The following is a 15,028-nucleotide window of genomic DNA, read 5'->3' as shown; positions in this document are numbered from 1 at the left end:
GGAGGTGGTTATCGTCAGCAACCGTAAGTCGGCACAACATGCAGTTGTACACGTGGGAGACGTCGCGATCACTTCAAAGCGGAGTCTGAAGATTCTTGGGGTCATCATAGACGACAAGCTTACCTTCGGTAGCCATGTCAAATATGCGTGCAAGAAGGCTTCGACTGCTGTGGCGGCATTATCGAGGATGATGTCCAACAGCTCCAAGGTGTGCGCCAGTAGACGTAGGCTACTGGCAGGCGTTGCCGCATCTATTCTTAGGTACGGCGGCCCGTCCTGGGCAAAAGCACTGGAGGTAACCAGTTACCTGCAGAAACTGGAGAGCACCTACCGCTTGATGTGTCTCAGGGTGATATCGGCCTACCGCACGGTATCGCACGACGCATCCTGCGTGATAGCGAGTATGATGCCAGTCGGGCTGGTCATCCGGGAAGACGAGGAGTGTTTTGACCTACGTGGCACCAGAGGAGCCCGCGAGCGTACCAGGGTAACTTCGGTTGCCAGATGGCAGCGCGAGTGGGATCCAGTGGGATCGAGTGGGATCCAGCAACACAAGTCAGCCAAAAATGGTTACAGCAACTTGATTGTGACTGAATCTAGTCACATATCAGTTGCAGAAACCAATCAGGAACATGTGTGCTGCTAGGGATAACTCCTCGAAAGGTAGGTGGACCCACCGGCTGATTCCTAACATATCAAGCTGGGTGGGGAAACTCATGGGGTGGTTCACTTCCATCTGACACAATTCCTGTCAGGCCATGGCTGTTTCCGACAGTACCACCACAGGTTTGGGCACGCGGAGGTCCCCGTCTGCTTTGACTGCCCAGGTGTTGACGAAACTGCAGAGCCCATACTGTTTGTATGTCCTCGTTTCGACGTCGAAAGAAGAGCAATGCTAGACGTTTGCGACCGGGACACAACTCCGGATAATCTTATCCAGAGGATGTGTCAAGCGGTGGAGAAGTGGAACGCAGTCTCGCAACGCAAGCCTGCAGCTTGCAGAGAATCTGGCGCGCCGAGCAACAATCGACAAGCATGACTAACTTGTGATTGGTTAGTTAGAGCGAAAGTGCCGAACGCGGAGAAGTGTGTGAATGGTCTGCCCATGCAGAGGTAATGGCGCAGCGGGTGGCAACCGAGATCGTCACCTCGAAGCATGGCAGAAGTGTGAATGAATAGGTGTATGTATGGACTGCACACGCCGCGCTGGGAGTAGCGCAGGAATGTTGGTTCCTATGACTACTGATACCCCGCGGCGTGGCAGAGGAGTGTGGGTGAGCATCCAAGTCAGTCTCACATGGTACGAAAGGAATGAGTTGAGTTGAGTTGAGCTAGTCTCATATGGCATGAGCGAGGTGAGTCAGACTCACATGGTATGTCAGAAGTGGGAACCTAAGTAAAATGTCCCACAAGGGATGCCAGAGGGAGTGTTAGGTCGAATGACTAGAGAAGTATGTGTCAGCGCGAACTGAATGAAAGAGGTGAGCAGTCTCACATGGTATGATAAAGGTGGGCATACAAGTCAGTCCCACATGGCATGAGAAGGGTGGGCACAAAAGTTAGACCCGCACGGCATGACAGAGGTGAGCACACAAGTCAGACTCATAGGAGCGTTAGCGTGTGTGCAAGCATGGAGTGCATGAGCGTGAATCAAGGGTTTGGGTGGGCATACAAGTTAGACCCACATGGCATGAGAAGGGTGGGCACACAAGTCAGACCCACACGGCATGACAGAGGTGCAACAGAGTATGTAGGGTGTGTTTGAGGGTGCGGTAGAGCGAGCACCCAACTCAGACTCGCATGGGACGGGTGCCTGTGTGAGCGAGAATGAGCGAGTACGTTTAGTACTGCCATCCCCCAGAAGTAGTACTGGGAGGTAGTTCCTGGGTTAAACGATGGTGGAGCCCAAGGGAGTTTAGTCGGTATTACCGGTATGGTACATACTCCAGTACACTTCCGTGTGGTCGATTGGCAACTACAATGCACGTGTACTGGGTTAGTGTGTAAATGCATTCTCCCTTGTAAAAAAAAACCGTCTTGCACACCACCAAAGATGGTCCTAAGCACTTGTCTCTCGAATACTCCGAGTGCTTGCAAGTCCTCCTCGAGCATTGTCCATGTTTCATGTCCGTAGAGGACAACCGGTCTTATTAGTGTCTTGTACATGACACATTTGGTGCGGTGGCGAATCTTTTTCGACCGCAGTTTCTTTTGGAGTCCGTAGTAGGCCCGACTTCCACAGATGATGCGCCTTCGTATTTCACGACTAACGTTGTTGTCAGCCGTTAGCAAGGATCCGAGGTAGACGAATTCCTCGACCACCTCGAAGGTATCCCCGTCTATCGTAACACTGCTTCCCAGGCGGGCCCTGTCGCGCTCGGTTCCGCCCACAAGCACGTACTTTGTCTTTGACGCGTTCACCACCAGTCCAACTTTTGTTGCTTCACGTTTCAGGCGGGTGTACAGTTCTGCCACCTTTGCAAATGTTCGGCCGACAATGTCCATGTCATCCGCGAAGCAATAAATTGACTGGATCTGTTGAAAATCGTACCCCGGCTGTTACACCCGGCTCTCCGCATGACACCTTATAGCGTAATGTTGAACAACAGGCACGAAAGTCCATCACCTTGTCTTAGTCCCCGTCGCGATTCGAACGAACTGGAGTGTTCACCCGAAATCTTCACACAGTTTTGCACACCATCCACCGTTGCTTTGATCAGTCTGGTAAGCTTCCCAGGAGAACTGTTCTCGTCCATAATTTTCCATAGCTCTATAGGTCTATACTGTCGTATGCCACCTTGAAATCAACGAACAGATGGTGCGTTGGGACCTGGTATTCACGGCATTTTTGAAGGATTTGCCGTACAGTAAAGATCTGGTCCGTTGTCGAGCGGCCGTCAACGAAGCCGGCTTGATAACTTCCCACGAACTCATTCACTAATGGTGACAGACGACGGATAATCTGGGATATCACTTTGTAGGCGGCATTAAGGATGGTGATCGCTCGAAAGTTTCCATACTCCAGTTTGTCGCCTTTCTTGTAGATGGGGCATATAACCCCTTCCTTCCACTCCTCCGGTAGCTGTTCGGTTTCCCAGATTCTGACTATCAGTTTGTGCAGGCAAGTGGCCAGCTTTTCCGGGGCCATCTTGATGAGCTCAGCTCCGATACCATCCTTACCAGCTGCTTTATTGGTCTTTAGCTGTTGAATGGCATCCTTAACTTCCCTCAAGGTGGGGGCTGGTTGGCTTCCATCGTCCGCTGAAATGACGTAGTCATCTCCTCCGCTGCCTTGACTTTCACTGCCTGTACTCTCAGCGCCATTCAGATGTTCCTCGTAGTGCTGCTTCCACCTTTCGATCACCACACGTTCGTCCGTCAAGATGCTCCCATCCGTATCCCTGCACATCTCAGGTCGCGTCAAGAAGCCTTTACGAGATGCGTTGGGCTTCGGATAGAAATTGCATGTTTCTTAATAACGGCACATCTGTTCCATCTCCTCGCACTTCGCTTCTTCCAGGCGACGTATCTTCTCTTGAAAACGGCGGGTCTGCTGTCTCCGCTTCCGTCTATAACGTTCCACGTTCTACCGGGTACCTTGCTGCAGCGCGACCGCCCGCGCTGCGTCCTTCTCCTCCAGAATCTGTCTGCACTCTTCGTCGAACCAATCGTTCCGTCGACTTCGACCCATATACCCGACGTTGTTCTCCGCTGCGTCGTTAATGGCTGCTTTGACTGTATTCCAGCAGTCCTCAAGAGGGGCCCCCTCTTCCGGCAACGCTGCCTCGAGATGCTGCGCGTATGCAGTGGCGACATCAGGTTGCTTCAGTCGCTCTAGGTCGTACCGCGGCGGTCGTCGGTACCGAACATTGTTGATGACGGATAGTTTTGGGCGCAGTTTAACCATCACCAGATAGTGGTCAGAGTCGATGTTAGCGCCACGATATGTCCTGGCGTCGATAATGTCGGAGAAGTGCCATCCATCAATCAGAACGTGGTCGATTTGCGTTTCTGTCTGCAGTGGTGATCTCCAGGTGTACCGATACGGAAGGCTTTGTTGGAAGTAGGTACGACGAATGGACATATTCTTGGAGGCGCCGAAATCAATTAGTCGTAGGCCGTTTTCGTTCGTCACCCGGTGAGCGCTGAACTTCCCAATAGTCAGTCTAAACTCCTCTACTTGGCTAACCTAAGCGTTCAAATCTCCTATCTCGTGGCTTGGGCAGCTGTCGTACTCACGTTCTAGCTGCGCGTAGAATGCGTCCTTATCATCATCAGTGCTTTCGGGGTGTGGACGTTGATTATGTTGAAGTTGAAGCACCGGTCTTTGATCCTCAACCTGCACATTCTTTCATTGATCGGCCACCATCCGGTCACGCGCCTTTGCATGGTCGCAGTGGTCTTCGCCGATGGTTCCGGTCCGTACTCTCTTGTTGATTGTTCGTTGCGTGAGTTTTTTTTTGGCTGGTTTGCAGGGCCTGACACCAAACCCCCTAAATTTCCGGAGGACCATTCCTCCTTATTTCCGGTGGACCATGGTGCACAGTTTCACTTAGAGTCCCTCGCTGGTACTCGGACGATAATCAGCCGCCCCTAACATGGAGATCAGACGCTATTGTGAGTCGCTCCTAACATGGAGTACAGACGCTCAGTAAGATTTGCACCTCCAGAGAGGAGCAACCCCGCTTCCCTGTCAGCATACGACCATAGTTCCCACCGGGGTTGGTTAGCCGATCTTCCCTATGGTTGCTCGTGTCCTGGCCAGCACCACGAGGAGGTAGGGATAGGAGTTGCTGGGTAAGAGGCTAAGGACCGCGAGATGGGGTCTATTTTATTCCTCTCTATCTAATCCCCTCCCATAGATCGCATCATGCACCAAAGATAAGATATCCTTTACAACTAAAACAATACCACATCCCAAGACAATCCTGGAGATGCAGAGGTGTTCTCGGTCTCTAGTAGCAACGAGAGTCGAATTAACAATCGTTCCTTTCCTATGAAATCGTAAGGACGTGGTCGGCGCCGTTATTGACATAAAATAAGTGGGCTTCTGAAACGTGTACATTGAGAATGGATAGCAAATCCCATGCTCCCAAACTTCACATTGTTCTCTGTGCAACTTCACAAGTTTCAGTCAATCACGGAGTAGCAACCTATGAATTGTACGGTCATAATGCTCATTAAAGCCTGTCCACGTTAAATTTCGGACAGTTGGACAATGTTCAATTGATTTGTTGCCATTTCATCAATCGGACGAGAGCTAAAACATGCTGAAAGCAGCAGTAAAGCGAAGAGATTGAGCTGTCATATAAATAGATCGTCTCGGTGGTTGGTAAAAATGTTTAAAAATCCCTTTGGAAGATGGGTGTCCGAAATTTAACGTGGACAGGCTTTATTATTTATTTATTCAGACTAAGGCCGAAGTGGCCTGTGCGGTATATAAGAGTCTTCTCCATTCGGTTCGGTCCATAGCTACACGTCGCCAACCATGCAGTCTACGGAGGGTCCGCAAGTCATCTTCCACCTGATCGATCCACCTTGCCCGCTGCGCACCTCGCCTTCTTGTGCCCGTCGGATCGTTGTCGAGAACCATTTTAACCGGGTTACTGTCCGACATTCTGGCCTCGTGCCTGGTCCACCGCAGTCGTCCGCGGTGTGAACGTTCTGTGGACGCGGTGTGGATGGTTCTCCCAGCCGCTCATGGAACTCGTGGTTCATTCGCCTCCTCCACGTACCGTCCGCCATCTGCACCCCACCATAGATGGTACGCAACACTTTCCTTTCAAAAACTCCCAGTGCGCGTTGGTCCTCCACGAGCATCGTCCAGGTCTCGTGTCCGTAGAGAACTACCGGTCTTATAAGCGTTTTGTAGATAGTCAGTTTGGTACGGCGGCGAACTCTATTCGATCGGAGCGTCTTACGGAGGCCAAAGTACGTACGATTTCCAGCCACTATGCGCCTCCGAATTTCTCTGCTGGTATCGTTATCGGCGGTCACCAGTGAGCCCAACTACACGAATTCTTCAACCACCTCGATTTCGTCACCACCGATAGAAACTCGTGGTGGGGGGCTTACATTGACCTCTTGAGCCTCTTCCTATCATGTACTTCGTATTCGACGTGTTGATGACTAGTCCAATCCGTTTAGCTTCGCTTTTCAGTCTGATGTAGGCTTCCTCCATCCTCTCAAAGTTACGTGCCATGATATCAATGTCGTCGGCGAAACCAAATAACTGGACGGACTTCGTGAAAATCGTACCACTCGTGTCAATCCCTGCCCTTCGTATTACTTCCTCCAAAGCGATGTTGAATAGCAGACACGAAACCCTCTGAGCGTTTCGAAGGGACTCGAGAATGCATCTGAAACTTGAACTACGCACATCACCCGATCCATCGTCGTTTTGATCAATCGTGTCAGTTTATCCGGAAATCCGTGTTCGTGCATTAGCTGCCATAGCTGGTCCCGATCGATTGTATCATATGCGGCTTTGAAGTCGATGAATAGATTATGTGTGGGCACGTTGTATTCGCGGCATTTCTGCAGTACTTGGGTAATGGCGAACACCTGGTCCGTGGTGGAGCGTTCGCCCATAAAACCCGCCTGGTACTGCCCCACGAACTCTCTTGCAATTGGTGTTAGTCGGCGGCATAAAATTTGGGAGAGTACCTTGTAGGCGGCGTTCAGCAATGTGATTGCGCGGTAGTTGCTACAATCCAGCTTATCGCCCTTTTTGTAAATGGGACACACGACACCTTCCATCCACTCCTGCGGCAGATCCTCATCCTCCCAAACCTTGGTAATCACTTGTCATAAGACGAGTTAATACAATCCCATTGAATTCCACCACTTAATTGTATCTTGACAGATACGTATTTCGACCTCAACAGTAAGGCCGTCTTCAGTGTCTCGTACTTGCGTACTTGTCAAACCCCACCACATCCTAGGCAGGCGCCACAACTCGCAGATGGCCTGGGGAGGGATCGTCAAGCCCTTGGACATAGTCCCTGCTGCCCCCGCACCATTTGGTTACCAAGATATTAAAAACTTTTAGCATTATCCAATGATTGCCCAGCTACTGTGAAGCTGGAAGGGGTAGCCGTGTTCACATCCAACGATTTGGTTTTGTTGATGCTGATGACTAAACCTTACTAGAGGAGCGCTCGGCCAGGTCGTTGAGGTTACTCTGCCTATTAGAGCTCAGAGATCGAGGAGTGCAACGTCATCCGTCAATTCGAAGTCGTTTAGGTGCTTCATGGTTATAGGCTGCCATAACAGCCCGCGGTTTGGTTCACGGTCAATCGCACCTACCAGAATCTCGTCGAATACGATGAGGAACAGTAACGGTGATACAATACATCCTTGCTTCACACCAGCTACGACCCGGATAGGGTCGGACAAGACCCCATTGTGCAGCAATCTAATCGAGAAGGCCCCGTACTGTGCCTCGATGAGGCCGATGATTTTCTCCGGAAAGCCTTTGCGTCTCAGCCCCGTGATTGAGACGGTCGAAAGCTTTTTCGTAGTCAATCAACCTGCTCCAGAATGATACGGAGTGTGACAATATGGTCCACACAGGATCTTCAGTCAAGTCGAGACAAGTACGAGACACTGACGGCCTTACTGTTGAGGTCGAAATACGTATCTGTCAAAGGTACAATCAAGTGGTGGAATTAAATGGAATTGTACGAACTCGTCTTATGACAAGTATGTAATAAATAAGGAACAAGGAGCTTCTCGAGCTAGATAGAAAAGCTTGCAAACCGGTTATGAAGTACCATTCTTAAACGCCGCGTGCCATGGAGGCGAAGGCAGGTCCGCATGTTGAGCAGCACCGATTACCATTCATATGAAAGAGTCTTCAAAAGTTAAAAACTGCGCTGCGTTTTCAGTGTTTGCATTTTTATGCATCACCATCTGCTCGTATCGCAATTAAAAGAACTTCACTTACACCTTACACAAACTAGTTCCCCTTAAAACCATTTCAGAATACCTACTACATAATAATATGTATAATAGATTCATGATTAAATCATAATACTCAGAGCCGTAGCGTGGACTTTCAGCGCCCTTGGCGAAACCTTTATGGGCGCACCTTACTTTTATACATGTTTAAAACAAATAGCATGATAAAAGCTGGGATATTTTCAAAATTACCTCTTTTTGTGTGGTGGATTTATTAAAAGTTTACTTTACGAATTCCTTAAGCCTCTATAACCTACATATATGCATATGTATTAAAAAGGCCAGAACATTTTTAAACTCTTTTCTAGAACTTTCAACTATTCGCTAAAAGTTTTATATCTCTATCCGCAAATATAATAAACTAGATCCAGTAGTATGTGTGTTATCGACAAAAAATCCAGACTAGGGTCTGTTCAAATATTACGTAACGCAATACGGGGATGGGGGGTTGTTTTATTTTTGTTACGATTTGTTACGCAAAATATAGGGGTGGGGGTCCTTCGAGAAATTGTTACGCGTAACAATTGAGAATAAATATTTAAATTTTTCAAAAAATAGTTATTGTCTTCAAAATAGCATAAAATACACAAAAAATAATAATTTATTGTATCGTGGTTCAAATTCTACCAAAAACAAGATTAAAAAAAAAATGTATTTGTTACGCGTTACGCATAGGGGTGGGGGTAGTTCTAAATTTTGTTACAGATTGTTACGAGGGGGTGGGGGGTTCTTAAAAACAACGTTTTTCGCGTTACGTAATATTTGAACAGACCCCTACCTTGTTGTGAATAAGCCATTTTATAAAAAGCTCAAATGACAGGAGACCTAACACTAATATTTACATTTTACAAGGAACATTTGCGAAAATGGAATGAAATGATGATGATGATGACGAATTGATGATGGTTTGCATGCAAATTTACCAAAACAAAGACCGAGCCGTTCACTCAAAATTTCGATCAGCTGTTCGAATCTGTCTCGTAAAATGGCTTATTCACGCACTAGTGGATCTACCTATAGGCCAATAAAATCCATCTCTCAAGTGTGCCGGTCAGTAGTTGGATCAATATCGGACGTAATCGCATCAAGAAGAACCCTACTTTGGAGTGGATCGAATGACCTTCGGAATCGCCATTAGATCTTGGTCGGTGGTTTGAAAGAACTTTTTTTTTTAATTTGCTCGACGTTTCGGCCGATGGGTTGTTGCCTTTTTCGAGGTCTATCATCTATCGTAAATAATGGTACTGGTAATGGTATAATAATGGTTCAATCAGAGAGGGTGCTTTTCAAGCTTGCTTTTTGTAAAATTTTGGAAAAGTGGTTTTAAGATTGGGTATGTTTGCTAACATACAACAACTGGAACGTCGGGCAAGTAAAAAAACATTGTCCTGATTCTTCAGACTGAGAAAGCCAATTTCAGAGTAAAACTACTGGACTTTAAAAATGTTAGAGAGAATTGGTAGAAGATAGGATTAGTGATTGGACCAAGTCGGATCAAGAAAAAACTAACTCCAGGCATCTTCGGATCAAGATATATAAACTCCTAAAGTGGGTCTATCGATAGTTTGGTGGCATGGGTTGCTTTGGTTAGGTCAATAAGTTTCAACTTTGCCTCGTTTAAAGCGTTACCAGATTATATAGACCCAAAAGAAAAATCAAATTAAAAATATCATTGAATATTCAACGGCTTTGCTTGTTTCGAATCGAAAATGTCACTGGAACCAAATGGTCCAAATTTACCTCAAATTAAAACAAACTCCCTATCACTACTTCCGAGTTTCTATTATTTGAAAACGGCTTAGATTTCTTAGACAAACGAACAAAAAATATACACGTTTTTTACAGGTTACTCTGCGTTTCGGCATATTCAAGTCCTCATCTAGGGCTTCTTCCCCAGAAATTTGTTCCATTCTTCTTTTCATTTGTATTTCCTATTCCTTTCTATTTTCGCTTCCTTTTTCTTCAGGTAAATGATAAAAAAGTGAGGGAAGATTCTCCCTGAACCAGCGTTCTGATACCTAACGGAAAAGGGCCTTTCAGAAATTAGTCAAATGGTTGATTACGTATGTTTTTTTTGTCTTTATTTGAGAGGTTTTCAGCCTTAATTACGTATGTATTCCCCGAGGGAATCGTCTGTTAAAAGCTCATATCTGAAACACTTTGAACCGGAGAATATACTAATTACCAAGTTTTTTACACGGTTTCAGACCTTCAGCATCAATAAAACAATGAGTTAACCTCACCAAAAAATCACAAAAAATCGAAGAAAATACAGCGCTGATAATACTGAATGTATAGTACATATAATAAAACTATTTAGCATTAGCATTGTTACGGTGTAATTCGTAGATTGGACACTAGTGATACTCATGTTTTACTTTTGAGATCCTTATCTTTGAGATCCTTGATTCCAGTCTGTAACAAAAATAACAAAAGCATGAGGAGTACTACTCCTGGCCACGCCCTTCTTCACCGTAACTAGGGAGACGAAGGAAGTGTTGATGTGGTACTTACTTAACGAGAGGCCACCGACTTAGCGTCACCCTCATAAATACCACGGAGTTGGATAATCATCAAGGTATTCGTTGGTTCAGGATTTGCCTGTAGCTGGCAATGCAACCGTGGTAGATCTTTTCCCGTAACACACCACGTAACGGTGTCTACCCAGCGTTACGGATGTAGTAAATATGGTCGGGGTTCAGCCAAACCGCACCAAGTGGCTTTTTGACTGACTTGTGACTTGTAATATTCTGTTCGCGCAAGGATCATTTCATATCAATTCATACGTATTTGTTTCGTATAAGTTTGGTTTTGGAGTGATCATATAGCCTTTACGTATACTTAGTAGGGACACGGCAGGTATTTTCGTCTTTTCGTCATAGTCTCGAAAACCAATAAAAGAGACGCTTTTTTGTACAACTCATACGTACCAAATCGCTCAGGAGAAACGTTCTGCTATAGTGGAGTTCTAGCAAATGTACGTTGCTTTCGTTGGTTTTAGCCCCTATGACGATGGACGAAAATACCTGCCGTGTCCCTATATTTGTTGTACGATATCCTCAGTTATGGGGTTGGGGAATATTCGATACGATTTGTGATCATACACCAAACGAAAGCTTGGGCTGAAAAATAAAAAAATTTTTTGATGGCGCTTGGTGTATTTTGGCAGAACCCCGACCATATAATAAAACTATTTATAAAAAACTTGAATGAATGCATGCTTAATATCCTAAACTAAAATCCTAAAAAAAAAGAAAAGGCATTTACATTAAGCATTGTCAAAATATGTACTTTTATTTTCCAAAAACATGATCTTTTTAGCCATATGAGCTATCCTCTAAACGAAATAGTGCGCCTTACGAACGGTAATTCCGTAGTCGTTCAAGGCCGGCTGCAGATCCTCCATCGTCAACGTGTACTTCCTATCTTTGGACAACTTTGCATTCTGATTCTTGGACGAGCCGTGCCCGGAACTCGGCGCATTACTCGTTCGGGTTTTGCAATGCTGCAGCGCATCATTGGCCACGTCCGAGATGAACTTCTGGGCTGCAATCGAAATCAATCGGACACTAAAATGGAATAAACATCGAAGCGTTACAAATCATATTCAAATCGATTACTGATTACTCACATTCTCGGATCGGAGGCCTCGAATCCAGCTGTGTTCAAGTAGTACGATGTGACCGCATCGGGAATCTGGATTTTCATAAAAATGATCAAATCAAAAATGTATTTATTATAAGGCAAGCAATGGTACATACCGTAGGGGTGTAATCCTCGAGCTGAACCAAAAAATCGCTTAGAATTTGGCCCTGGGTGCGATCCTCGGTTCCGTCACCGGCAGAGGCAGCAGCAGTAGATGATACAGCTTTCTTTGTTGGCGGTCCGCGGTGGATTCCAAAGTTGTCGCCCATGGCAATTGATTGTCTGGATTGTGAAAAAGTTGTTATGAAGGCGTCGATATCAATTATTTTGAAAAACATCAACTTACGATAAAAATGAAACAAATTTGAGGCAAATTTGTGTAAAAGTTGAAAATGTTTGTTTCCTTTTATTTACTGTTGTCGTTTACCTGTCATACGGGACAATATGAAAATGAAAAAGCATGGGTTATCGATTTTCAGTTGTCTCGGATGTAAATGATGACATACACATTAGAGATTTGAGCAGTGCGACTCACACGGAAGCATGAAGAAATTTAAAAATACGTTTAAGGTGAAACAAATGATATTGCGAGAAGATTGAAAAATTCGAACCGGGTCCGACGGTCGACTGTCGGAAAGCTGTTCCGCAAACGTCAAATCACTTGTTGCACGGTAAAAATTTTTGGTTTATTTTTTCGGTGTGAATGTTGATTATTAAAATCAACGGGAATATGCAACTTTAAACGAGTGTTACATGCCGCTATATTTTTTAAACGAGTTTTAGGATACTTTGAAGGCATTTTGTCATATATTTATGTGATTTAGAAACATTTTAGATTTCTCGAATATTCTTAATATCAAGAAATATCAACACTTTTCGTACAGTGCATGCCATTTTGAAGTTTCTGACACTCAGTCTGCTTCTTCTTCTTTGCTCCGCAAAATTAGAATTTTTCTCTTTTCTCGCAATATTAGATAAAGATTGTCTCTTCGGTTCCCTTTGTTCTGCTGTCCGGAACATGTTGGGTACCAAGCTGTCAAATCGTATGGATTTTCCTTCTTTGACATTTAGCTCCCCTATCCTCGCCAGCAAAATATGTTCCGGACAGCGACAAAATCTTTATCTATAGTAACTAAAATATCTTTTGGTGAAACTGTCCAAAATCCAAATAAATTATACCTCGCGTTTCAGTGATATCAATTTCGATAAACAAGCAACGAATAACTGTTATCTTTTTATTTTGACATAACTGCGTCGCAGCAAGCGAGAATAAATAAATAATAGCTGCTCGTTTCCTCAGTATCGATAGTGGATCCCATCTTTTTTCAACTCGCGTATTTAAGGGCACACCACTATCAATACTAAAGCAACGAGGAGCTATCACTTTTTAACCTAATATTCTAAATATTGGTACTCACCTTTTAATTTCACCAGTTAATATTACTTCGATGCCGATGCGCTTGATTCAAGTGAAGTTATTTTCGTTCTTTTTTTTTCAATATTTAAATGAGCCTCGGGTATAAAAGAATATTCAGGCAGAGGTATATATTCTGATTTTCTAAAATCTACCCCCGCATAATCAATAACAGCATACAATACAGTAGCCGTTCGATAACTGCAAAATGTTTACTTTGCAGTTAACGAATGCCGTTCGATAACTGCAACGCATTCTAGACGTCAAATGGTTGTCAATTGACGTCAGATGCAATAAAAGTGCATATAAATGTGCAGCGCAATGCAGCTGTCATTGAGTTTGACATCAGTTTGAAGTTTAGTGGTCCGATAACTGCAAAACTGTTGCAACTATCGAATTGCAGTTAAAAAGCATTGCAGTTAAATGACTTGCAGTTATCGAACGTCTACTGTATTGTCACAACTTCAAAAATGATTTATGAAATATATTCACCGTTCGTGATAAAGTTATTGAACAGTTGCACATTAATTATTTTCCATCAACGAATTATAAGTTATTGTGAATCTACACCATCTCTTGATGTGACTCTTTGTTATGATGTCATTTAATAATGACTTATACTTCACATTTCCTTCATAATGAGTACAGACTTTAAAAACACTTAAATGGATTCAATCACATGTAGTGACATTACATTATATGTTTCAATCAGGCCTATGCTAAGAGCTCATGTTTAGCGTAGCCAACACCAACACCAACGCCGAGCAACGTACGTCAAATCTAAAAAAGCTTAACATCATAAAACATCCGAATTCAGCTTTCTTCAATATGCAACTTTAATCGGGAATATTCATTAAATATGACTAATGAGTTTAATTGATTCAAAACTTATCTATATGATTAATTTTGATTTTACTTACATGGAGAACAACAATTTGTCTTTTATTTCACCGTGAAAAGCTTGAGCAGAATTTAAAAATAAATCCTGCTCTTTTATTGTTGTGGATATTTTTAATTATCAAGCTACAATCATTGGTGTTGTTGACGATTGTTGACATCTCATGCAACTGACAGCGGTCTATCTGCACACTGTGCCCGGGACATGGTGGCTATTTTTAGGCTAAGGGAGTTAGATAGGGATGTCTATAGCCTGGTTTCAATCAAAGTTCAACATAAACCGCAGTTGTCACAAACACGTTGATAAGTCTTATTTTTTAAATCTAAATGAAAAAAAAAATTAAAATTCATATTTTTAGTTTAAAATTGCTGTGATCCGAATATTTTAGTGTTATTCTTTGCATTCAGCATGAAATCAATCGCAATGGACATCTACATGCGAATAAAATGACGAAACAATTTTATCGGAAGTTGCGCCGGAGGCTAAGTCCCGGAGAAAAAGCTCTGTGAACTGTCAACCTACGTCATCATTGTAGAGAATAATGCTGTATTTATTGATCAAGCCTTATTCTCTACAATCATGCACTGGTCTATTCCACTATCTATACTTTTCACGTGAGAGTGACTTGACACTCACGTAAGAAAGAATGACACATAACCTAAACATAATTAGGCTTCGCCGAGGTAAGAGATATTTCAGGTGCCACTAGGCGGGGATTTTCCGAACCTGCATGTTCCCCCTTTGGAAAAAAAATATCAACGGAAGTCGAGTGAAATTTATCCGATTCGGTGAAAAGTGATATGGAAAAAGATAAAGCGACATGAAGCCTAGAACTACAGTATAAAATTTCTATTCCAGATTTCAGTCTTCGAGGGTAAACTTCTTGATTGATTTAACAGTGGAATAAGTAGCAATTTTCGAGAAAGACACTAATTTCATTTCTCAACAAATCTGATAAATTTCATTCGACATTCGTCAGTAAGTTTGATTTGTTCTCCAGCAGTGTTTTTGCGGTAACTCCGAAGCGCAATGGCCAAATGAAAGTACTGCCTGTCTAAAAATAAAAACATCATTCTGCATCAAACGCATTTCAACGCATTAAGGTTGGT

At 44.0% G+C, this 15,028-nt stretch overlaps 1 protein-coding gene across 4 annotated transcripts; it reads right to left on the bottom strand.

Moving 5' to 3' along the window:
• Positions 1-11,224: 11,224 nt before the first annotated feature.
• LOC134217948 (transcription initiation factor TFIID subunit 10-like) lies at positions 11,225-13,089 on the bottom strand. 4 transcript variants are annotated; one of them, XM_062696794.1, is made up of 5 exons: positions 13,026-13,089; positions 11,954-12,034; positions 11,724-11,889; positions 11,594-11,658; positions 11,225-11,531 (listed from the first exon to the last, which is right to left on the bottom strand). In XM_062696794.1, the coding sequence occupies exons 3-5, from the start codon at positions 11,874-11,876 to the stop codon at positions 11,300-11,302; spliced, it is 450 nt and encodes a 149-aa protein (XP_062552778.1). In that variant the 5' UTR covers positions 11,877-11,889; positions 11,954-12,034; positions 13,026-13,089; the 3' UTR covers positions 11,225-11,299. The 4 variants fall into 4 exon arrangements, with proteins under 4 accessions (XP_062552778.1, XP_062552777.1, XP_062552780.1 ...); XM_062696793.1 differs by having other exon boundaries at positions 11,954-12,036; positions 13,029-13,082; XM_062696796.1 differs by lacking the exon at positions 11,954-12,034 and having other exon boundaries at positions 13,026-13,084.
• Positions 13,090-15,028: the final 1,939 nt, after the last annotated feature.

This window comes from Armigeres subalbatus, chromosome 2 (assembly GCF_024139115.2).
Source record: "Armigeres subalbatus isolate Guangzhou_Male chromosome 2, GZ_Asu_2, whole genome shotgun sequence".
Taxonomy (NCBI): domain Eukaryota; kingdom Metazoa; phylum Arthropoda; class Insecta; order Diptera; family Culicidae; genus Armigeres; species Armigeres subalbatus.
This window is presented reverse-complemented; position numbering and strand designations above follow the sequence as displayed.

Bases quoted from the DNA above. Each gene is read 5' to 3' on its own strand.
- LOC134217948 (XM_062696794.1), bottom strand. From the start codon at position 11,876: ATGGGCGACAACTTTGGAATCCACCGCGGACCGCCAACAAAGAAAGCT. The intron at 11,659-11,723 runs GTATGTACCATT...ATGAAAATCCAG, and splicing joins TCGAGGATTACACCCCTACG to ATTCCCGATGCGGTCACATC. The intron at 11,532-11,593 runs GTGAGTAATCAG...ATTCCATTTTAG, and splicing joins GAGGCCTCCGATCCGAGAAT to TGTCCGATTGATTTCGATTG.